Genomic DNA, 25,993 nt, shown 5'->3' on the forward strand with positions numbered 1-25,993 from the left:
TAAATGGAGAGTTAATATTAACGAAAAGATCATTTTGCTAGGCTAGCAAACAGTGTAACATAAAATTACCTCAGGTATCTGGCGCTAGCTGACAACATTGTCTTGCTTCATTTGAAGTTGCAGTAAAAAGACCAGGTGCTGCTTTAATTCCACTATATTGACTATGTCAGCTAAATTCGCTGTTAGATTAGATCGATTACACTAGCTATTCACTCAAAACATTGCATGCTGAGGACATCTGCTGGTTAAAAACATGTAAATGCAACAAAAACAGCGAAAACATGTTGTTCACACTTTGAAACTGCAGCGTGATCTTAGAATAAACAGACTGTTCATTAGTGTGGACGCAAATATAGTTATCATTCTTGGTATGAACGGGCCTCAAGTCTCCTCGCCTTCCATTGTAAAATGCGCCCTCTCCTATTGTGTGTCCTCAATCTGGCAATCCGAGTGAGCATCGTGTCACGGGGGCTTCACTTTACAATAAATTGAAAATAAAGACAATTAGGTTAGACTCCGCCGCCTTTGGGGTAGCATAGCATTATTTAAGAATTCTGAAGACTGATTTCAAAGTGTTTTGTTTGGAAGGAGTGAAACAATCCTGGCCGATGCAGAGACTCAAGCATTTAGAGAAAGATTTTGAACCGTACCTGGCCTCGTCCTCATCCTCCAGATTACAATATTCCTCTTTGACAGCTTTACGCCTGCACGGGTTAAACAGAGGGGCAATCGCCGGACCATCAATCTCAGAACGCGGCAGGCCCCATTAAACGGGCCGGGCACCATAAATATTAGTAACCAGCTATAAGAGGGGGGGCAGCTACAAAGCTACAATGCAGAGCTAATCATCAATTCATCACGATGTGCCCCACTATTCACCTCCGCCCAAGCTGGACGCAGACGGCCCCCTCCCCCAATCAACTGTAAAACCATCAATGCCTTCGGACGGATTTAAAAAAAAAAAACAAATACAGTGTATCCGTTTTAAATGTACTATGGGAGACTCGGGCGTTCTGCACTCCCAATTACAGAGAACATTTGGTCGCGCAGTGGTGCAATATTTAATATTGGATTTGAGAGGCTTTCAATCAAATGGAAGACAATTTGACTGATGATGGATAAAAGGACGAGGAAAAGGGAGGGAAAAGTGTGACCTGTGGAACATATCCACTGAGAGGAATGAAGCTGGATCCATCTATAAATTCAACAAATGTATATAAGGGGTTATATGTAGAATAAATATTGGATACATCCTGAGATTGAAAAGATTTACATGCACCTGATGGCAAATAAAGGTCTGAGGTTAGCAGGGTCCAAGTGTCTTAAAAAGTTGAAATTATCTGAACCGTGGTTTAGCCGCAACTACACATGCACAGACACATTGGCCCTGTACCAAATGGAACATGTGATGATGACTTGTCATCTAAAGGCCTTCACTTGCAAGTATCCCTGAAGTTCACAAGATTGTAGGGTGTCCCATGTGTCATTTTACGATTCAGAAGGGTGCCCGCAAACAGAGATCACACTTGTATGGACTTAATGCTACATAAACTTCATAAAGTCCACATGTTGGTGCCATAACAGCAGGTGACTACTCAACAGACGAGGGTGGCAAGAGTCCAGATGCTGCACTTAGTGATCTTGCAGACTTGTGGCAGTGTGCAGTGCACAAAAGCATAGGGTTTTTACCATCAAGATTAAAGCGATCAAAATTTCTCACAATTGGCCTTTAGTGGCCACTAAACACCCTTGATGCTTCAAAACTGCACTGGTGCGGAATTTACAGCAGACAACCACGCAACGGTCTATAGGGCATTATGTCACCAACACGTTGATTCAAGACGACTGCAAGGGTCTATCGGTTGCACTTGATGTAAACTTAAAGTCAGCACAACAAAGACCATCTTACAGTGCCCCATTTGTGCCCCAGTTTACTCACAAGAACCTCTTTTGTGGCTGATATGCACCCTTGTCCTTTGGCCAAATCTGCACTTGAGCAGAATTCACAGATGACAACTTCCCAGCTTTCTATGCGGCATTGTGTCACCAACATTTGGACTCTAAGGACGGAAACAGTCCAAAGGTCACACTACTATCCTCAGGCCATCCAAACTGTAGGTGTCTTTTTTTAGGCAGTCATGGCCTAAGGAGAGTCAGACTGGTATCCCGAAGTTTGCGGGTTCGATTCTCAATACCGGCAGGTAATGACTGAGGTGCCCTTGAGCAAGGCACTGAACCCCCAATTCCCAGGCGCCACAGCAAAAATGGCTGCCCACTGCACTGTGTTCACTACTCACTACTCCAAATGTGTGTGCACTAACTGGATGGGTTAAATGTGGAGGACAAATTCTGAGTATGGGTTAACATACTTGGCCTTCACATGTCACTTTCACAGAAGATTTTTAGTTGAAACCGTGGTCATTGGTGATTCATATAATGCAAGTAAATGGCTCCCATCACCATAGGGGCTTTCGCACCGAACAGTTATACGACTACCCACAAGGATAGTTCCCTGGGAACTAATCTTCTCTCCCCCAATACTTTCAGTATTAAGCCCGGAACACACCAAGCCGAAACAGTGGTGATGAAAGCAGACTGCGGGGTTGGCTCACACTGACCGTACCATGTGGTGTCCCATTTATCAGTTTGCAAAAGGGTGCTCATGAGTGCCTCCTTTGAGGCTGCCATGTTCCTCCAATGTCTCGTTTTGCACATCTTTTCTGAGATCCATCCCTTTTTTTCTTGTAGCTCCTCTATTCCTTCCTTCTCTCCCCTACCTTCCTCACTGACTCTCCTCCAGGGAACTTTTCTCTGAATTTGTGAGTAAAGTGATGGCCTCTAGGAGTGCTGAACAGGGGGTCTTTTGTATGCCGCCCTCTCAGAGGTAGACCAACACACTGAGCACTCTGTTCTCAAGCCTGGGGAAAAGACAAGTAATGCAACCTGCCAAACATCATACATGAGAGAGAGGGCCATCAGAGAGAGAAGGAAAGAGTTAAGAGTGAGATACTCTGAAAGTTTAAAGCCCACATCCAATGCTGACACGGGCGGACATGCTACTTTCATGGTAATTAAAACCACACATGTTTGCACATGGAGAACAAGCCATATATTTGAAGAATAAATCAGGGTCTAGCTAAGGAAATTAAACAGCCTTTTTCCATGCCACGGCTCTGATGGGGACTGAGCGGGCTTAACAATGACATTGGGGGACAGGGCAACCTGGGAGGGCTGAGAAAAGCTCTCTAGCGTTTTACAAACGCCACACTGTGCTCCTATAAAACGGCTCATTTCCACCCCGTGGTGGAGCCGCCAACCTCAGCAAGCCAGGGCTGTGGGCGGCCGTGATTTATGAGCGTGTAGCGCCTGTTCTCTCCCTTTCATTCTTTCCTCCTCACCCTCTTTCCCTCGCTGCGTGAGTGTTACAGGGCTCAGTACAGGAGTGACAGAGAACAGAGGAGGCTCATGTTGTCACTCTCCCCGCCAAAGCTCAGAGCTGTTTTCTGCCCTCTGAGCTACCTCTATATTAATGAGCTCAGAAGCAGGGCAGACTGCTGGTCTCCTCTATACTGCAAGTTAACAGACTGTTAGTAGACATTACATAGAGAGACTGAGAGAGAGAGAGAGAGAGAGAGAGAGAGAGAGAGAGAGAGAGAGAGAGAGAGAGAGAGAAACTACAAATTACAATTAAGGCCACAAGGGATGTAACAACAATTACAACTTATAAAAATCAAATCTTGTTAACTGTTTCATGTTGTTGAGATTTCTTATGCAAACTTACAAAAGCCTGTAATGTTATTATAATTGACCCTTCGCCGGGAGTTTGATTGACAGGTGATCGAACCAATCATAATGCCGAATCTGCCATTTTGTCCGACAAAGCAGTCAGGGGAATTAGATTAACGTTGGTGGACTTGAACTTGAAAAATTATGTGTACTGACATCTTTCTACGGTTGAAATGTGGTTTAATCATGTTTATTTGATGCTATAAATTAACTAGTAAGAAGAGATGATCGGTTCATGAGCCGCTTGATCTGAGGCACTACAGCGATCTGTCACGACACATTAAAGAGCCACAAAACGGTATTTATTATTTAAATTACAAAATTTGAAATTTTAGACTTTGTTTCATATCAAAAGTAACCTGCTCTGTCTTGTCTGTCGTTACACTGTCAGTGTCCTCTTTGCTCCGCTATGTATTTTTCACTGCGTGAGAACATGATGTGTGGAGTGAGAGCGGGATGGCTTGTCGGACATAGCAACAGTAACTAAAGGTGGCGGGTCTTTGTGAACGGTCAATTTAGATGTGCAGAAATTTCATTACAATCACAAATTATAAACAGAGAAATTGTATAATATTGTAGGTTAATTCAATTTCAGCATGCATAACTTCATAACTTTCCATGTAGCAATTATTATAACTTACAAATGTGAAAATTTCATAAAGTACTATAACAAAACAACCATATAAGTCCTGAGACTCTACATAAGACGAGCGATTTTGAGAATGGATGGAGGAATGGATGAATATGGATGGATTATAACTTATGAACATAATTTCATCAAAACGTATTAAATTATGTTGAAATTTCAAAAACAGAAATTATCATAAAATATCATAGCTTTTATAATGGAATTACAACTTATGAACACAGTAACAACTGACTTACAAATCCCCTAACTAAATAAAATTTCATTTCAATTTACGACTTGCAATTAACTTCCAATAAATGTATGTTCAAACATAATTTAGTCACTTTATACTATATAACCAGCAAATATCATAACTTACATTGTCAGTATTTCATTAAATCCCATTCATTAATATGCTGTAGTTATTGTTTAAATCATTTTCTCAAAGAACGAAATGAAAATCATTTTCTTAAAGGGTTAGTTCACCCCAAAATGAAAATTCTGTCATTGATTACTCACCCTCATGTCGTTCCACACCCGTAAGACCTTTGTTCATCTTCAGAACACAAATTAAGATATTTTTTGAAAATAATAATAATAAAAAAGCTTTCTTTAGAAAGAAAGAATTTTCATTTTTGGGTGAACTAACCCTTTAAAATCAAGACTGTCACTAAATAAAAACCTTACAGAATACATTTCAATACGCAATTAGACTGAACATTATCTGTTGGTAGCATACATTCTCCCTGGATGGATATATAAAGTTTTGTCAAAATTCCCTGGCTCTTTAAGATAGTACACTGAACAAACCCAAACCATCTCTGAAAACATTAACTCCATTTTTAGCCTTACTGACAAACAAACATACCACATTAACTCTCATACTTACACCAAGACACACACACACTAACAGTTGTGACAGGAGGCAAAATTGATAGTGCCCAGGTCTAGGATCTGACACTGAGACGCGATCGCTCCTATTTGTTGATTACTATTGATTTTCTTTGATACTTCATTTAAAAATCAATAGTTGGAAGAGAGAAAAACAGGCATGCTTTACACATACTTTAACATACTATTGTACAGTAGAGAAGCCTTCAGTTTTGGCAGCGCGGTGGCAACCAATTAGGAGAAAAGCTCTTAACAGGTGAAAGTGGGGGAGTGGTGGGGAGGGGCTAACAGATCGATTCTCACTTTTTCCTCCCCAATCACAGAGAGTGGCCATAAATTAAGCTCATCAGTGTTGCCGTGTGGACAGCCAGGATGCACATCGCCTCTGCTCTCCATCTCCTTGTCACTCATAAAGCTCTCATAAGCAACAACACCACGCTTTAGCCACAAACAGTGAGGGAGGGAGAGAGAGATAGAGATTAAGAGAAGAAAGAGAGAAGAGAATGTGATCGCATCACCTTGAGTTCATGCGTGCCCGCAGTTTCTTGGCCTTTTTCCGAGCTTTCTGTCTCTCTTCTCCATCTTTTGCATTGTCGGAGGGCACGCTGCTGTCGGTCACAATGTCTACAATGTATTTTTTTTGAGACAGGTGTTCCTGAGAAAACAAAAACAAAAGACAATTAAAATATGTAAATGCTTTCAAAGAGCTTTTATTGCATATTTTTTTGACTAGTGTGAAAAGTGTTTTCTAAACGTATAACGCGTAACAGAGGGAGGAAAAATTATTTGTCAATGTTTTTGCGTTCTCTCGCAAATGTTTTGCGTTCTGCTGAGAAACTTTACGTTCGCTTGTAAAAACGTTTGCGTTCCACTGAGAAACGTTGTATTCGCTTACAAAAACATTTGTGTTCCACCAAGAAACTTTGCATTCGCTTGAAAAATCATTTGTGTTCCGCCGCGAAAATTTGCATTCGCTCGTAAAATCATTTGCGTTCTGCCTAGAAACTTTGCGTTTGCGTTCCGCCGAGAAACTTTGCGTTCGCTCGTAAAAACTTTTGTGTTCCACCAAGAAACTTTGCATTCGCTTAAAAAAACATTTGTGTTCCACCAAGAAACTTTGCATTCGCTCGAAAAATCATTTGTGTTCCGCCGAGAAACTTTGCGTTCCCTCGTAAAAACATTTGTGTTCCATCAAGAAACTTTGCATTCGCTTGAAAAATCATTTGTGTTCCGCCGAGAAAATGTGCATTCGCTCGTAAAATCATTTGCGTTCTGCCTAGAAACTTTGCGTTTGCGTTCCGCCGAGAAACTTTGCGTTCGCTCGTAAAAACTTTTGTGTTCCACCAAGAAACTTTGCGTATGCTAGTAAAAACTTTTGCGTTCCGCCGAGAAACGTTGCGTTCACTCACAAAAACGTTTGTTCCACCAAGAAACATTTGCGTTCCCTCGTAAAAACATTTGCGTTCCACCGAGAAACTTTGCATTCGCTTGAAAAAAAATTGCGTTCTGCCGAGAAACTTTGCGTTCCCTCATAAAAACATTTGTGTTCTGCCCTGAAACTTTGCATTCGCTCGTAAAATCATTTGCGTTCTGCCTAGAAACTTTGCGTTCCCTCATAAAAACATTTGTGTTCTGCCCTGAAACTTTGCATTCGCTCATAAAATCATTTGCGTTCTGCCTAGAAACTTTGCGTTCCCTCATAAAAACATTTGTGTTCTGCCCTGAAACTTTGCATTCGCTCATAAAATCATTTGCGTTCTGCCTAGAAACTTTGCGTTCCTAAAAACATTTGTGTTCCACCGAGAAACTCTGCGTTCGCTCGTAAAAACTTTTGCATTCGCTTGTAAAAACTTTTGTGTTCCGCTGAGAAACGTTTGCGTATGCTAGTAAAAACTTTTGCGTTCCACCGAGAAACTTTGCGTATGCTAGTAAAAACTTTTGCGTTCCGCCGAGAAACATTGCGTTCACTCACAAAAACGTTTTTTCCACCAAGAAACATTTGCGTTCCCTCGTAAAAACTTTTGCGTTCCGCCGAGAAACTTTGTGTGTAAATTGGTTTCACCAAGAAACTTTGCGTATGCTAGTAAAAACTTTTGTGTTCCGCCGAGAAACGTTGCGTTCGCTGATAAAAACGTTTACGTTCCGCCGAGAAACATTGCGTTCGCTCAGAAAAATATTTGTGTTCTGCCGTAAAATGCAAGGAACTTTGCGTTCACTTGTAAAAACTTTTGCGTTCCACTAAGAAACGTTTGCGTATGCTAGTAAAAACTTTTGCGTTCCGCCAAGAAACTTTGTGTATAAATTGGTTTCACCAAGAAACTTTGCGTATGCTAGTAAAAACTTTTTTTTAATCAGAGAAATGTTGTGTTCGCTGATAAAAACGTTTGAGTTCCGCCGAGAAACATTGCATTCGCTCGTAAAAAGTTGTGCATTCTTTACATTCGTACGTAAAAATGTTTGCGTTCCGCCGAGGAACATTGCATTCACTTGCAAAAAAACTCAAAAGGTTTTGCAAGTTTCTCGGGGAAACGCAAAACATTTGCGAGAGAATGCAAAAGCATTGACTTATTATTTTTCCTCCATCTCATTTTTTTTCCCACCACCATGTCCCTGTAGGGGCTCCGTACATTACCTTCCATTCAAAAGACACAATGTAGCAGGTTTAAGAGTAATACAAAATGTAACATTACTTTTAAAAATGTATTAATTGCTAAGCACAGCTTCTGAATGTGTGCGCTCACCCGTATTTGTATTATTTATATTTTACTATACAAGGAATATTTTGTATTAGCTTTTAATTTTTATATTTATAGTTTTCATTTTCATTTTAGTTTAAGTTTTAGTAATTTTTTTATTTGCTCTTGTTGTTTTATTACTTTTTTTTTATATTTCTACATAACTTTAATTTTTGTTACAGCTTTAATAATTTTCGTACTTCATCTTAAACTTATTTTAGTTAGTTGCCATTGCAACATTTCATCCAATATTTATTATAGTGTTCATTTTACTGAAAATTATTTATAATAGTTTTAGTTAACTTGAAGACACGCATTTAAATCAAATTTGAGTTCTGACTCAAACATACCAATGGGAAACAAACAATATACATTTGGAAGCAAACATCCCAAGTGTGCTCAAAGGCATGAGGTGGTAGGGTGAGATGGCTTAATCAATGTTTGCTTTAACTAGCCCATATTTTGCCAAATATGCACATTAAATTCATTACAGCTCCACAGAGAGACCTCTCAGTTCAAAGCCACGTGCATCTAGAAAAGTCTCTACAGGACAATGGAATGACGACATATGGGTGTGTCGGAACAGAGTGACAAGAGAAGAGATCAAACATCAAAACGTTAATTCTGCAGGACCTCTCCACACAGCACATGTCCAAAGGCAGTGCTTCAACTCTCACACTAGGGTGTAAAGTGGAGCACCTCCATTGAAAAACCAGGTGTTAAGCTCTTTGTGTGGCATGTAGAGTCCTCCCGGCCCAGGCATTGTGCGCCGCAATTATGAAGGCATCTCCTCCATTCGCTGCTGGCATTAAGGCGGCGGAAGTGCTGAGGGGGGAGAGAGGTATAGCGTTCCGTCTCTTTCTGATGATGCCGATATTTCCATGGGAAGAAAGACGGATGTAACTCAATTTTGGACGACGTGATGCATGTGCCAGAAAGCAATTATCCAATTATTCTGTCATCCGGCACCTCGGAGGATGGGAGCAGCGGGTGAGATAGATAAGAGTTCCCACTCTGAGTCGATATTTCAGAGGCCGTATGCTAACGGAGGATGGGGGCCAAAAACCTACTGAAGCTCTCCAGAAATGTGGGCGCACACACTGGAAGAGTCAAATACGTGTCCTGGTTTCTCATTCAAGTTACAGTTACAAATGCAGACCAGTTGTCAGAATGAATGGTATCTTATAACAATACAGTTTTTCTGCCCTGTTGATGGTAGAAGAATCTTTTTCCAGAGTTTACCACAATATATCTAGTCATGAAGTGTATTTACAAGCACTATGAAAGCTTGATTTTAGTCAGACTAAAGCAACAACTTTTTAAAATGCCACTTAAATAGTTTACACTGACTGATTTTTGCAATGTTGGTACTAAAGGTGCAGTCACATTAGCAAAATATGCCAGCTCATGTTCAAGGCATTAGACAAGGGCAGCCAGTATTAACGTCTGGATGTGCACAGCTGAATCATCAGACTAGGTAAGCAAGCAAGAACAATAGCGAAAAATGGCAGATGGAGCAATAATAACTGACATGATCCATGATTACATGATATTTTTAGTGATATTTGTAAATTGTCTTTCTAAATGTTTTGTTAGCATGTGCTAATGTACTGTTAAATGTGGTTAAAGTTATCATTGTTTATTACTGTATTCGCAGAGACAAGAGCCGTCGCTATTTTCATTTTTAAACACTTGCAGTCTGTATAATTCATAAACACAACTTCATTCTTTATAAATCTCTCCAACAGTGTAGCATTAGCCGTTAGCAACGGAGCATAGCCTCAAACTCATTCAGAATCAAATGTAAACATCCAAATAAATACAATACTAACAGAAATCGATGCATGCATGCAGCATGAATGACGAACATCTTGTAAAGATCCATTTGAGGGTTATATTAGCTGTGTGAACTTTATTTATGCACTGTATAACTGCACTTATAGTCGAGAGCTCGGGAGGACAGGGAGCGAGAGATTTAAAGGGGCCGCACAGCCTGAATCGGCACATATTTAATGATGCCTCAAAATAGGCAGTTAAAAAAAATTTATTAACAAAAAAATCTATGGGGTATTTTGAGCTGAAACTTCACAGACACATTCAGGGGACACCTTAGACTTATATTACATCTTTTGAAAAGACATTCTACGGCACCTTTAAATTCTGTTGGTCAACGAGTCAATCCATGTGACCAACAGTGTTAATACAGGTGACAAATAATTTATCATTATTTTTCATCAACAACATTTCTTCACAGATGAAAATTAGATGATAATGAAATAAAAACCGGTTTTGAATGACAAAATCTATGATGAAAATCTATTGACATGTTCGTCAAAGAAAAAAAATGAGACGAAAATGTTAGGGAGGGATGATTCGGGAAGAGATCCAGTCAGAATGATGTTCTGCATGGTAGATGCGCACATTTGAATTGTAACATGCTGATCTACCCGGCGGGACATAAGTTGGCTTACACTTCCTCCATGACTCATAAAATGTTCAAAAATGTCTGGGAGAAAGAGAAGAGCAGATGTATGGATAGATCTGAAAAAGCAACACAAAAGAAAGCTCTATTCGGTACGGTTTTCCGTGCACACACACCCGAAGTGCACAGCCGTGCACACAGAAATCCGCCTCTCAGACAGTGTACGAGTACTGAATTGAGCTCTCTTTCACATCTTTTCACACCTGAATGGACAAATACACACAACGTTTTGTCAAAATGTCCATTTTAGAGAGTATTCACGTAAACACAGTCAGTTGTGTCTTAAGAAAATGTAAACAGTTGTGAGAATATTGGATGTGCATCAATTGGATCCCAGCATTCAGTCTTAAAGTGACAGCAGCCTAATAAACCTGCTGCCATTTGTGCCCTTAAAGGGTTAATTCACCCAAAAATTAAATTTCTGTCATCATGTACTCACCCTCATGTTGTTCCAAACCCGTAAGACCTTTGTTCATCTTCAGAACACAAATTAAGATATTTTTGATTAAATCCGACCACACTGACTATTTTAACGATGTCTTTACTACTTCTCTGGACCTTGAAAGTGGCAATTTCGTTGCTTTCTAATGGAGATAAAAAACCTCTTGGATTTCATCAAGAATATCTTAATTTGTGTTCTGAAGATGAACGAAGGTCTTACGGGTTTAGAACGACATGAGTAATAAATGACAGAAATTTCATTTTTGGGTGAACTAACATTTTAAAGGTGCCCTAGAACTTCTTTTTAAAAGATGTAATATAAGTCTAAGGTGTCCCCTGAATGTGTCAGTGAAGTTTCAGCTCAAAATACCCCATAGATTTTTTTAAATAAATTTTTTTAACTGCCTATTTTGGGGCATCATTAACTATGCACCGATATATAGGTTGCGGCCCCTTTAAATCTCCCGCTCCCCGCCCCGGAGCTCGCGCTTGCCTTGAACAGCATAAAAACAGTTCACACAGCTAATATAACCCTCAAAATGGATCTTTACAAGATGTTCGCCGTGCATGCGGCATGCATACATCGGATCATGCGAGTATAGTATTTATTTGGATGTTTACATTTGATTCTGAATGAGTTTGATAGTGCTCCGTGGCTAAAGCTAACATTACACACTGTTGGAGAGATTTATAAAGAATGAAGTTGTGTTTATGAATTATACAGACTGCAAGTTTTTAAAAATGAAAATAGCGACGGCTCTCTTGTCTCCGTGAATACAGTAAGAAACTATGGCAACTTTAACCACATTTAACAGTACATTAGCAACATGCTAACAATTGACAAATATCACTAAAAATATCATGATATCATGGATCATGTCAGTTATTATTGCTCCATCTGCCATTTTTCGCTATTGTTCTTGCTTGCTTACCTGTCTGATGATTCAGCTGTGCAGATCCAGACGTTCTGCCCTTGTGAAATGCCTTGAACATGAGCTGGCATATGCAAATATTGGGGGCGTACATATTAATAATCCCGACTGTTACGTAACAGTCGGTGTTATGTTGAGATTCGCCTGTTCTTCAGAGGTCTTTTGAACAAATGAAATTTATATAAGAAGGAGGAAACAATGGAGTTTGAAACTCAGTGTATGTCATTTCCATGTACTGAACTCGTTATTCAACTATGCCAATATAAATTCAATATTTAATTCTAGGGCACCTTTAATATTAATCAAACAAACAACAAAAGACAATCACTCACTGCTCTTTAATAGCTTTAATAAGGATTAATCTACTATATCTACTGTAGATTTAGTCAACTAAAACTAGTCTAAGCGTAAAACAATTCAGATGACTAAAATATGACTAAAACTAAATGGCATTTTAGTCAAGAGACTATGAATAAATCAAAATCTGCTGTAAAAATTAACATTCGTGACCAACTTGAACCTGTTATGAAATCTAAGTGAGTAATTCCCTGATTGGGCAATTCCCACTGAATTTTGTCTGTGAAAATTCACAGAACCACGGTAAATGTGACCACACCTTAACAGATAATGCAATTGCTGCTTGGCTTTGTCCAACATTTATACATTAATCAGATGGCCTTGGTGTTGTGCGTTTGCTTCAAAAGACACACATATAACATGTATTTAATGCTTCAAAACCCACAGTAGATTGATTACAATGGTGTATGTAAACATACTTGAATTTCTGTCATCATTTACTCACCCTCATGTCATTCCTGTATGACCTTCTATGAAATGAAAGTCAATGGGGTCCAACATTGATTTGGCCCCAACTTTCTTCAAAATATCTTTGTTCCACATAAAAAAATCTTAGGTTTAGAATGACATTGAGGGTGAGTAAAAGACAGAATTCTCATTTTTGGGTGAACTATGGGACTTTTAACCTGTTTTATCGTCCATGTCAGATTGGCATCATTCATGTCTAGGGTCAACGGTGAGGGACGAGTTATGTACTCAATAAGGAGGAGTAAATAACTAATAAGGAGGTGGAGAGAACTAAACATTTGCACAAACATCAGCTCTCCGTTTCATCCAACAGCTCTTCACAGGGTCCATTAAGTTTGAACAATAACGAAGCGAACAATAACAAAGTTTTAACGACCACAGAGCAACACAGCCTCGAATGCTTGACACCTGTCCTTAATGAATTAGTTTGAGACAAATGTGACAAATTGCCATACGGACCTCCGGTTGAAATCTGTACATTTGCATCATATAGTGTTTCAAATGGATGAGTGATGGTGCGTGTGTGCTTGAGGGGGCATCTCACCAGTGTCCCTCGGGAACAGGAGTCGAGCCCTGCAGTCATAACCATTGCCTCCCTGTGGCCAGAGAGGCATCTGTTGAGTAATCTCTCTGAAAGGCGATCTACTTCGCCTGCCGTTCACTTAATGGGATTGTTTCTATAACACCTCAAAGACGTGCACCATCTTGAGATTATAAAGAGGGGTTTGGAGGAGAGGGGAGCACCACAAAAACAGATCTGTGAGAAGACCAGGGCTGGAGCTAAGCTCATAATGTGCAAGTGAACCAAAGTACGGTAAACCATTACGGCAATAGTCAATGGCTTCAAAAGTCTGAGACTTAAAGGATTAGTTCACCTCAGAATTAAAATTTCCTGATAATTTACTCACCCCCATGTCATCCAAGATGTTTATGTCTTTCTTTCTTCAGTCGAAAAGAAATTAAGGTTTTTGAGGAAAACATTCCAGGATTTTTCTCCATATAGTGGACTTCAACAGTTACCAATGGGTTGAAGGTTCAAATTGCAGTTTCAGTGCAGCTTCAAAGGGCTCTACCAATCCCAGCCAAGGAAAAAGGGTCTTATCTAGCGAAACGATTGGTCATTTTCTACAAAAAAATAAATAAAAATGTATATACTCATCTTGCACTAGCTCTGTGATGTGCCACGCATTATGTAATCACGTTGGAAAGGTCACGCCTGTCGTATGCGGAAGTCCTGCGGCAGGGTGAAAAACTCCATCTAATGTTCTCCTCCAACTTCATAATTGCCCTACATCGTTGTTTTACCTTATTTTGTAAAGGCTGTTTGACTTTACATGTTCGCTTGGTAGACATTGGATCGGTACTTCCGCCTACGTCATGCGTGACCTTTCCAATGTGATTATGTAATGAGTGGCGGATAGCAGAGCTAGTGCAAGATGAGCATTTGTGGTTAAATGCATTTCATTTTTTTTTTTTATAAAATGATCAATAGTTTCGCTAGAAAAGACCCTTATTCCTCAGCTGGAATCGTGTAGAGACTGCATTGAAACTGCCATTTGGACCTTCATCCTGTTGGTAACTGTTGAAGTCCACTATATGGAGAAAAATCCTGGAATGTTTTCCTCAATTAATTTCTTTTCGACTGAAGAAAGACATAAACATCTTGGATGACATGGGAGTGAGAAAATTATCTGGAAATTTTAATTCTGAAGTGAGATAATCCTTTAATTAAAAATATATATTTTAAGAGAAAATCATGTCATAACAGCACTGCTCTGGATTTACAGGAAAAGTTTTTAAATGTACAAAGTTCTCTCATATTTTGATTTTCTAAATGATTTGGGTCTTTCCTCACAGCAAAAATACCCAGAGTTAAATCAACTCTGCTCAGAAAACATATGGTCCCTCTCTTTATAGTGTTAAAGTAACACTAAAGCAGAGTTAAAGTTAATGAGATAATTAAGTGATTAAGTTATGATTGAGCATTAGTGATGAACACCTGCTGTTAACAAGCAGAATCACTGAAGAGAAACACGATAACTACAAATGACCTTCAGCCACAGCCTTAGAGTTCAACTGAAGATAAAAGACATTAAATCTCTCAAGATCTGAATAAACAACTCCACAAACAGCATATTATCTCTTTAACTTTAACTCTGCTTCAGTGTTATTTTAACTCTTTGTAGAGAGGGACCATATGTTCTCTGAGCAGAGTTGATTTAACTCTGGAGATTTTCCTGTGCTTAAGGCAGGAACACACCAAGCCGACGGCGACGAACTAGTGGCGACGAAAGCAGACTACAGGGTTGGCTCACGTCGGCAGCGTCTGTGTCCAAAGTTGGCCTGACACACCAAATCGACACTCGACAGCCGACGACCAAATAGCACGTCCGTTCTGCACCTGCGTAAGATGAAATGTCTGTCCGGACCAGCAGGTGGCAGTAGCTGAACAGCAAATCAGAATGATCAGATGGCCCGACGGACCGACGAGCTCCGACGCCGATTCGACAAGCAGACGAGGACCAACTTCAGAACACACTGAGAAAACTTGGCCGACAAAGAAAAACTGCCCGATGGCCGACCGTCGGCTTGGTGTGTTCCTGCATTTACGAATATGGAATATTCAATGAATATTAGCATTTAGAAAACCCAAACTTTAACCATCAGCAATATAAATAGTGATGTTTTCTTTAGAATGACAAACTACATAAAAAATTTATGCTCTAGAAAAAGGACAATGTGGCATATGACGACCTATCAAATTCGATGGACAGGTGATGGACTGGTGTCCGCTTGCACATGGTGATAATAGGAGACTTGAGAGATATAAAAAGTGAGAGAGACCAGCCCGTGGGCTAGAACACCCAAAAAAACCACAGTGCTGTCTGTGGGGTGTAATGAGAGACAACTCAAAACATCACACCTCTGCCGATGCTCAGGGGCCATGATGAAGCGCTCACTGTCACACTGATACATGTCCCATCCTCCACTCTTTTGTGCGACACAAAAGAGCCGGCAAAAAATGGCTTTCCCCCAATGTGAAACAGACAGCTGTTTGTCATTCAGGTACAATGTAAAGACAGAAGGTATAAGGTAACTAACCAACGGCCCGAACAAAAAAAACTTGACTTATACATCCCTTGCAGGATTACATTTTAACCTTGGACGCATCATTTGACAAGACGTCCTTGTTTTAAAGGGAGTGTTACTGTAACTTGTGTTAATTACAACACTGAAGGAATTAATCGTGTTTAATCGCAACTATTAATATATTTTTATACTGTAATAGTTACATATTGAATCTCCAAATTAATGTAGAAACAAAATAAAGACAGTTTATTTTAAATGTTTGTTTAATGGCATCTTTTTACTAAGCACTGAATGAAGGACAGTATCACTGATACCAATGTCTCTATGTCTATATGGACTTTCCCCCCTCAGTTTTAGCCATTAATTATAGCCATTCAACATTACATTATTGAAAGCTAACATTTTTAACATTTAATAGGCTTTAAAAAATATAACGGCTTTTAATTTAAGTGAACTTGAAACAATCTTCACATAAACCCACTGTAATAAATGTCACATTTAGCTGTTCCTTTACTATATATCAGGGCTTAACGCTAAGTTTTTTCCCCTATTGGCCCAGTCGGCCCAGTTTGCCCTGCCAAAATGCACAAAAAAGTTATTGTTTTCGTTGTTTTTGACCCATGTACCTTGTAAACAGTGCTTTAAGATTTTCAGGAAAGCCTGTATCTGTGCAGTTAATAAACACTGCACAGTCTTCACAGCAAAAATTATAAATTGAATATAGACTAATCCTTATTAAATCTACAAAATGATTTAGCCAAGAGCAGCGAGTGATTTTCTCTTTGTCTTTTGTTCTTTGATTAACATTAATCAACAGCAGGTTTATTAGGCTGCTGTCACTTTAAGACCTGATGGCGCGGATCTGACACACATCCTATTTCCTCCCAACTCTACATTCATTTTTACACTTTTAACTAACTTAAGACTCTGCTTACAAGGATACTCGCCAATAACGGGAATTTGACATAATTGTGTGTTTTTGTCCGTTCCTATATATATATATATATATATATATATATATATATATATATATATATATATATATATATATATATATATATATATATATATATATATATATTATATATATAGAATGTCAAAGATGTGACAGGTCATTTTTTTGTCCAAAGGCCTTAATAATAATAAAAAGCAAAGATATGACAACCAAAGTATGTAAGGTAGAACAACTAGATCCCTTTTACTTTAAAATCTTTAAAATACCTTTATAAGTGTCAAAATGTCATTCGGTTTAACCGTCCAAAGACCAATACAGCCATTTCATTAGTGATTAAAATATCTTAAAATGTAATAAATGTATATATTTTTTATTCTGGGATGATTTTATATCATTGTATATCAACATAGTGTAAAATGGTATTAAAATTATGTGTAGAAGTCGTTGCTTTGTTATGAGAAAGAATGTCCGGAAAAATGAATTTCATTGATGTCATTTGGAGTAACCAATATAAAAGGACCATTTTGGATCAAGTCATGCGGTCAATATCATGTGACAGGATGTGACATCATTCAGACACCTGCAAAGGACCACATGGTCATGAAGCAAAGTTACTAACTCTCTTTTAACTATTTGCAAAATTAATGTTTTCACTTGTTCATGTCCCGAAACATCAGGTCATTCGGTACAACCGCTATAAAACATGGAAAATGTTGTAATATTTTTAAAAAATTGTACTAAATATAAAATGTTTGATAGTCCTTTTGCCCTTTTAGAGATCAGACTGTTAGCATTGTTTGAAAATATCGTTATTTGGTAAAACCAAAAGTGTCATTTGGTAAAACTGAATGACTTTTTTGGTGACAAATTTTGTTCATCTTGTAAAAAAATGACAAAAGAGGTGTTAATTGATTATAAAAACCACATAATCTCATTGTTAACACTTAATAACACTTCAAAATTAATTATATCTTCATTAGGTTTTTTTACACTTTTAAAAACCTTATTTGTCAATGACCCATATATATATATATATATATATATATATATATATATATATATATATATATATATATATATATATATATATATATATATATATATATATATATATATACATATATATACATATATATATATATATATATATATATATATATATATATATATATATATATACACACACACATATATTTATATACATACACACACGCAGAATATATTTATATATAAAATATACAACACAAGTCTGGAATTAAATCCATGAGCACTTGTGTGCCAACCACTAGGCCACGACTGAAAAACTGTGTGATATTTTAGCTGGAATAACTCAACATTCAGCTGTGTTTCTTGATCTGGCGTCAAAGGTTGAGAATAAATAAAGCTCCAATGTGTCAAACACAAGGGGCCTAGAGCGGCGATATATCACATTAAACCAGAACAGATGACAACCAATAAAGGATAATATAGAGTGCAAGAGGCAATCCAAGTGTCTCGCAGCCACACTGATCCATTGCTGTTGATAATCGCTGTATTTTCAATTTAACTCCAGAGTCTTTTAAATAGCGAAATATGACTAAATACGAGGACAGACGGAGGCTCTGGACCCACTTCCGCTGAAAAACTACGTTGTGACCTCTGCACGGTTCAGCCAACCATCTTAGTTTTAATTAAAAATCTTTCATAACGGCAAGAATTATGGAAGTGCCGACTGGAAAATAGTTGGCGGTTGCGTGAATGAAATACTGCACACCAAAATGAGCAGAGACATAAATAAGGAGCACCGGGGCGTCCATGGCAAGACTATCCAAACAAGTCCTGTGGCCAGGTTTCCTTAAAATGCAGCAACTGCGAACGAATTACCAAAAATTGCACATTTTGACATATATTGCTTATAAACTCCTATTGAAGAAAAAGTAGTGTGTTCTTTTCCAATAAGAGCCAAGGACACAGTAATGAACTCTAGGACAAATTTACAGTTCAGACACCCTGAAGTTTCCAATTTAGCTAATTTCGCTGACTGTTACAGATTGCGTCGTATAAATCACAGGTAAACGGTTTCCTTTTTTACGTAAACCAAATGAACGCTGTTTAAAAACTAGTTCCATGTGAACAGTTAATTCAATTAAATACATCAAGCTCCACAATTCAGACAGGCCTCATTAAGTCAGCTGCACCTGACACGCGTTGCACGGTTGTAAGACGTGCCGCGGTGGCTTGACTGTGTGTTTATCACACTGTCAGGCAGAGAAATAGTTGGCTGCGGCCAAGGCTAATGATTTAGAGGTAGCACTGGGGGTTTAAATATTACTTTCTGAAAAAAAAAGGTTCGAATGAAGGAGGTCCAGGGGCCAAAGGTGCGACATATAGCACCAACAGTTGTCAGCCGTACAAAGAAGCCCAGTGTGAAAGCCAATCTCATATTGCGGTGAGAGATCCCGCATTTAACGAGCCGCGTTCAGGGGAGAGGCACTCTGTCAAGCCCAGAGACAAGGCAGGGTGATCTCACCCCACGCCATATACACAAACACTATTAGTGTTGATTCGTTCGTAGCCTTTTATGGTCCCACAAACCAGGGGAAATATGGGAAAGTTGGTGTTGATCCTATCAACCTTTACAGATATGAAAAATGATGTGCAAAATCATAAAATTAAAAGTATACCCTAAAAATGAAGTTGAATGTGTGTGTGCTGTTTGTGTGTTGGAGAGAAACATGAGCAAGAGTGAAATTATTTACATGAAGTAAATACATTTTTAAGTAATGTTTTAACCTTTTTAATAAATATAATGAATAATAAATGTAGCGATTCATATTTGTATACAAGATTAGAATTAAGTGTTGGGCCTATATTTCAGTTTTTATTTTACAAATATATAATAATTATTGGTATAATTTATAATAATTTAATTTTTTTATTAAAAAAAAAATACTGACATTTTGGGGGGAAAAATGAAAATAGTGAAAAATAAGCCTATTCAATCCAGAATTATTGTTAAAAAAAAATATTTTTATATTTATTTAAAATGGATTACTTTAATTTTTAATATATCTAACTCATTTTGACATTTTATTATTTAAGTTTTATTATATATATAAAATGTACATGTAATTTAAACATTTAATTTGTAATTTATAAATTACAATTTATTTTTATTAAAAATAAAATATTTATTTTTATTATATTTTTATTTAATATAATAAAGATTTATTTATTGTATTTATTTTATTTAATATAATTAAATTATTTTATTAAATATAAAAAATATATTATTTTATATATATATATATATATATATATATATTAAATAATAATGGAATTTTTATATTTATTTAAGTTTACTTTTTAATTTTGAAAATATCTAACTCAATTTGCCATTTTATATATACACACACACACATATACATATACATATATATATTATATTATATATAAATATAATTATTTAAAATAGTTTACTTTAATTTTTTATTTATCTAACTGATTTTAACTGACATTTTATTATTTAAATTTTATTATATATAAATTAAAATGTACATGTAATTTATACTTTTAATTTGTAATAATTATGTATACATAATTATATATATATATATATATATATATACATAATTATGTGTATGTATATATATACACATAATTATGTATATGTATATATATATATACATAATTATATATATATATATATATATATATATATATATATATATATATATATATATATATATATATATATATATATATATATTTATGTATGTATATTGTATTTATTTATGTATATATATATATATATATATATATATATATATATATATATATATATATATATATTTTTTTTTTTTTTTTTTATATAATAAACAGAATTATTTTTATATTTATTTAAAAGTTTACTTTTTAATTTTGAAAATATCCAACTTAATTTGCCATTTTATATAATTTTTATTACATATTTATTAAAATGTACATGTAATTTATAAATTTATTTTGTATTTATTTATATATATATATATATATATATATATATATATATATATATATATATATATATATATATATATATATATATATATATATATATATATATATATATATATATATATATATATAAATAATGTAATTATTTTATATTCATAATAAATTAAATTTTTTTATATTTATTTAAAATAGTTTACTTTTTTAATTTTTAAAATATCTAACTCAGTTTGACATTTTATTATTTAATTTTTATTACATATTTATTAAAATGTACATCAAAATCTCACAAACTCTCTGCAGTTTCACTATGAACTCCTATGGGAAACCATGTTCCTTCAGTGTTTTTTAGTGGGGGAAACTCACCACCTCCTCGTCCGACAGCTCCCGCCCTTGAATGCTGCTGCTGTCCCGCACTGCCTGCTGGTGCCTCTTACCCTTAATGTGACTGAACAGGTGGACCTCAGAGGTGATCTGCAAACACAAACACAGAGGCCGGAGATCATGTGAGGCGATTTGCCAAATATACAGCCATGGGCCTGAAACATACCAATCTACCACACAATACGTTTTGGCATCATTCATGGAGTGACAGTTCTCAGGTGTCAAGACATATGTTCCAACCCTTTAAAGCTAAATATGATCCCTTGATCCTGACAGACATCTGCAGAGCTGACAGACACATCTCATAAGAGCTAGAAAATCAGAAAACACTGATGAATAACTGATAACTAAAATGACCAAAGAGCTTTGACACCTTAGTTTTGAATGCGTTGGCGCCCCAAGCACTGTTTTTACCAGCTCGAATATCACCTCTTGAGTTTGTAGAGCAGCTCACCTGTCCTGAAAACTCAAGAGGTCATGTGAAAAGCATATAAGACTCCTACTCCATTGAATGTCTCCATTATTCATGTAATGGTTCTGTTCACCATGAGAAACCAGGGTGGTGTAGCCTAGTGCTGAAAGATCTGAGCTTGTAAGCAAAAGGTTGACTGTTCAAACCCCATCTTGAACTACCACCATCAAAATTCTCTTTTTGTGTTCCACACTAGAAAAAAAAAAAAGGGTTTTGAACTACATGAGCGTGAGTAAATAAAACTTTTCAGATAACCGAAAAGGTTGTGGTTTCAAACCCCATTTGCATTTGATCAAAGCAGTTGAAGGGTTACCAAAAAATAATAATTATAATAAAATAAAATAAAATAATCTTTTACTCACTTTCACATTGTTGAAAAACCTTTATGACTTTCTCTGTGGAACAAAATATATTTTGAAGATTTTTTTGGTTTTGTCCATATTATAAACCCATTATTGGCTAATGGGACTAATTGGCTAATATTGGCTAATAGTTTGAGATTTTTAGATTGAGCTTTTTCTACCTTTTTTGTATTCTGTAGAAGATAAACATCAGGTTTGCAATGATATGAGGTTGAGTAAATGACAATTCTCATTTTGAGATGAACTTTTCAGATAACCGAAAAGGTTGTGGGTTCAAACCCTAGAAAAGGTGATCAGTTTTGTGCATTTGATCAATACAGTTAAAGGAATAGTTCACCAAAAAACAATTCACTTTCATATTGTTAAAAACCTGTGTGACCTTTCCTATGGAACAAAACAGATGATATTTTGAAGAATGTTTCGGTTTTGTCCATATTATGAACCCATTTTTGACTAATGGGACCAAAAATGACATAAATGTAGTGTGAAATCAATCTACACGTGCTGAATGGAAAGATTTTTCTACCTTTTTTGTATTGCGTAGAAGATAAACATCAGGTTTGTAATGATATGAGGTTAAGTAAATGACAATTTTCATTTTTGAGTGAACTTTTCAAATAACTGAAAAGGTTGTGGGTTCAAACCCTAGAAAAGGTGATCAACTTTCCATTCACAAGCTAAATGGAAAGATTTTTCTACCTTTTTTGTATTCCATAGAAGATAAACATCAGGTTTGCAATGATATGAGGTTGAGTAAATGACAATTCTCATTTTGAGATGAACTTTTCAGATAACCGAAAAGGTTGTGGGTTCAAACCCCAGAAAAGGTGATCAGTTTTGTGCATTTGATCAAGACAGTTAAAGGAATAGTTCACCAAAAAACAATTCACTTACATATTGTTAAAAACCTGTGTGACCTTTCCTCTGGAACAAAACAGATGATATTTTGAAGAATGTTTTGGTTTTGTCCATATTATGAACCCATTTTTGACTAATGGGACCAAAAATGACATAAATGTAGTGTGAAATCAATCTACACGTGCTGAATGGAAAGATTTTTCTACCTTTTTTGTATTGCGTAGAAGATAAACATCAGGTTTGTAATGATATGAGGTTAAGTAAATGACAATTTTCATTTTTGAGTGAACTTTTCAAATAACTGAAAAGGTTGTGGGTTCAAACCCTAGAAAAGGTGATCAACTTTCCATTCACAAGCTAAATGGAAAGATTTTTCTACCTTTTTTGTATTCCATAGAAGATAAACATCAGGTTTGCAATGATATGAGGTTGAGTAAATGACAATTCTCATTTTGAGATGAACTTTTCAGATAACCGAAAAGGTTGTGGGTTCAAACCCCAGAAAAGGTGATCAGTTTTGTGCATTTGATCAAGACAGTTAAAGGAATAGTTCACCAAAAAACAATTCACTTACATATTGTTAAAAACCTGTGTGACCTTTCCTCTGGAACAAAACAGATGATATTTTGAAGAATGTTTTGGTTTTGTCCATATTATGAACCCATTTTTGACTAATGGGACCAAAAATGACATAAATGTAGTGTGAAATCAATCTACACGTGCTGAATGGAAAGATTTTTCAACCTTTTTTGTATTCTGTAGAAGATAAACATCAGGTTTGCAATGATATGAGGTTGAGTAAATGATGACAATTCTCATTTTGAGATGAACTTTTCAGATAACCGAAAAGGTTGTGGGTTCAAACCCTAGAAAAGGTGATCAGTTTTGTGCATTTGATCAAGACAGTTAAAGGAATAGTTCACCAAAAAACAATTCACTTTCATATTGTTAAAAACCTGTGTGACCTTTCCTATGGAACAAAACAGATGATATTTTGAAGAATGTTTCGGTTTTGTCCATATTATGAACCCATTTTTGACTAATGGGACCAAAAATGACATAAATGTAGTGTGAAATCAATCTACACAAGCTGAATGGAAAGATTTTTCAACCTTTTTTGTATTCCGTAGAAGATAAACATCAGGTTTGCAATGATATGTGGTTGAGTAAATGACAATTTTCATTTTTGAGTGAACTTTTCAAATAACCGAAAAGGTTGTGGGTTCAAACCCCAGAAAAGGTGATCAGTTTTGTGCATTTGATCAAGACAGTTAAAGGAATAGTTGATATTTTGAAGAATGTTTTGGTTTTGTCTATATTATGAACCCATTTTTGACTAATGAGACCCAAAAATGACATAAAGGTAGTTTGAAAATCAGTGAACTTTTCAGATAACCGAAAAGGTTGTGGGTTCAAACCCTAGAAAAGGTGATCAACTTTCCATTCACAAGCTAAATGGAAAGATTTTTCTACCTTTTTTGCATTCCATAGAAGATAAACATCATACAGATTTGCAATAATAAGAGGTTGAGTAAATGACAATTTTCATTTTGAGGTGAAATTTTCCAATAACCTAAAAGGTTGTGGGTTCAAACCTCAAAAAAGTTGAACTAAAAGAAACCATCACTATTGTGCCCATGATTAAAACACTTAAAAGGAAGTTCACCTAAAAATCATTTACTCATTTAAAAACATTTACAACTTTCTTCTGTGGGAAAAAAAATACAATTTTTTTTGAGGGTTTTGTCCATATTATGAAAGTCAATGGGGTCTAAAACTTTCAAACAGCAAAAAGAACAAAGGTAGGGAGAAATTAATCTATGCGAACTGAATGGTAATTTAAAAAAAATCTTTTTTGTGTTCTGTATAAGAAAGAAATTCACACAGGTTTGAAACAACACAAATTTTCCTTTCTCTTTCCTTTCTCACTGAAAGTGGCTTTGCATGAAAGCGACCCAAGTGAAAAATTTAGCAGAATTAACTGAAAAGTAAGAAAGTTTTTCCAATGGCAGGTGAGGACAACAGTATCCGGATGCTTGTGTTGTTTGTCTCCTTTGAGTCCTGGAGTTGAGCCCACACAGGACAGTCTGTGTATAATGTCATTAGCTAGAGTGCTTCCCGCTGACCTAAAGATGATCTCTGGTGTCAGAGCCTGGCCAAGGTCATCTGACATTTTTAACAAGATTTCATTCTCCCCAGCGCTTAATCTGATGTCAGTTTGAAGCTCCAAGGTGTCTGGCCCCAGTTGCAGTAAAAGCTGGGAGCGTCAGAGATAAATGCGGCCACTCAAAGATTTGTTGCCTGTCGCTTGAAAAGCATAATCACGCCCAGCTATTAATCTCCGCCTAGAGTTCATGTTTAATTAATGCAGTTAAATTCTCATTTACATGCATTCTCTATGAAAATCCTCTGAATCACCTTCTAGTCTGCGATTTTATGTACTCTGCCTGGCAAAGCAACAAAGACAGACTGTCCATCCTTGTAGGAATCGTTGCACTCGCGCCCCAAATGTTCCTGGGACAGTATTCCAAGTCGACGGTCCTAAAAATATTAATACTAAACAAAGTGATCACAGAGAAACCCAGTACCTACCACAACGTTACATAGTGAGCATTGCTTCTTCCGTTCATAAGGGGTGAGTTTGGGGGCGTAGTCCGTGTTGGCGTGTCTTCCGCTGCTCAGCTCGGCGGCCTTCTCTTTCCTCTGCTCGATCTGCTCCATGTGTCTGCGGCTGCTCTCGTCATGCTGAAAACATGTTCAACATGCTAGCAGTACTGTCCAAGATACAGGGTTTTCGGAAAATGGTGTCAGGAATTAGATTACTTAGTTTACCTTCATCTGAATTTTCTTCTGTAGTTCCTCCATGGCCTCCTGCTGAGCAGCACTGAGAGCAGCCAAACGCTCCTCACGGTCCCTGCAGTGTGTGTATTAAAGGGTTAGTTCACCCAAAAATGAAAATTCTGTCATGTACTCACCCTCATGTCGTTCCACACCTGTAAGACCTTCGTTCATCTTCGGAACACAAATTAAAGGAACACTCCACTTTTTTTTTTTTGTTTAGAGTTAAACAGTTGAGTTTTACCATTTTCGAATCCATTCAGCCGATCTCCGGGTCTGGCGGTACCACTTTTAGCATAGCTTAGCATAGTTCATTGAATCTGATTAGACCGTTAGCATCTC

General features: G+C 36.6%; 1 protein-coding gene across 4 annotated transcripts in view; it reads right to left on the reverse strand.

The window, feature by feature from the left end:
* The window catches only part of scaper (S-phase cyclin A-associated protein in the ER), a 144,677-nt gene that overhangs the window by 77,132 nt on the left and 41,552 nt on the right, over positions 1-25,993 (reverse strand). For all 4 annotated transcript variants that reach the window (XM_048158228.1, XM_048158230.1, XM_048158231.1 and 1 more), the window contains 4 exons: positions 25,646-25,727; positions 25,406-25,558; positions 21,104-21,211; positions 5,824-5,960 (listed from right to left, as the gene is read on the reverse strand). In XM_048158228.1, the coding sequence (XP_048014185.1) occupies positions 5,824-5,960; positions 21,104-21,211; positions 25,406-25,558; positions 25,646-25,727 (480 nt within the window). The remainder of the gene's footprint in view (positions 1-5,823; positions 5,961-21,103; positions 21,212-25,405; positions 25,559-25,645; positions 25,728-25,993) is intronic.

This window comes from Megalobrama amblycephala, linkage group LG15, assembly GCF_018812025.1.
Source record: "Megalobrama amblycephala isolate DHTTF-2021 linkage group LG15, ASM1881202v1, whole genome shotgun sequence".
NCBI lineage: Eukaryota > Metazoa > Chordata > Actinopteri > Cypriniformes > Xenocyprididae > Megalobrama > Megalobrama amblycephala.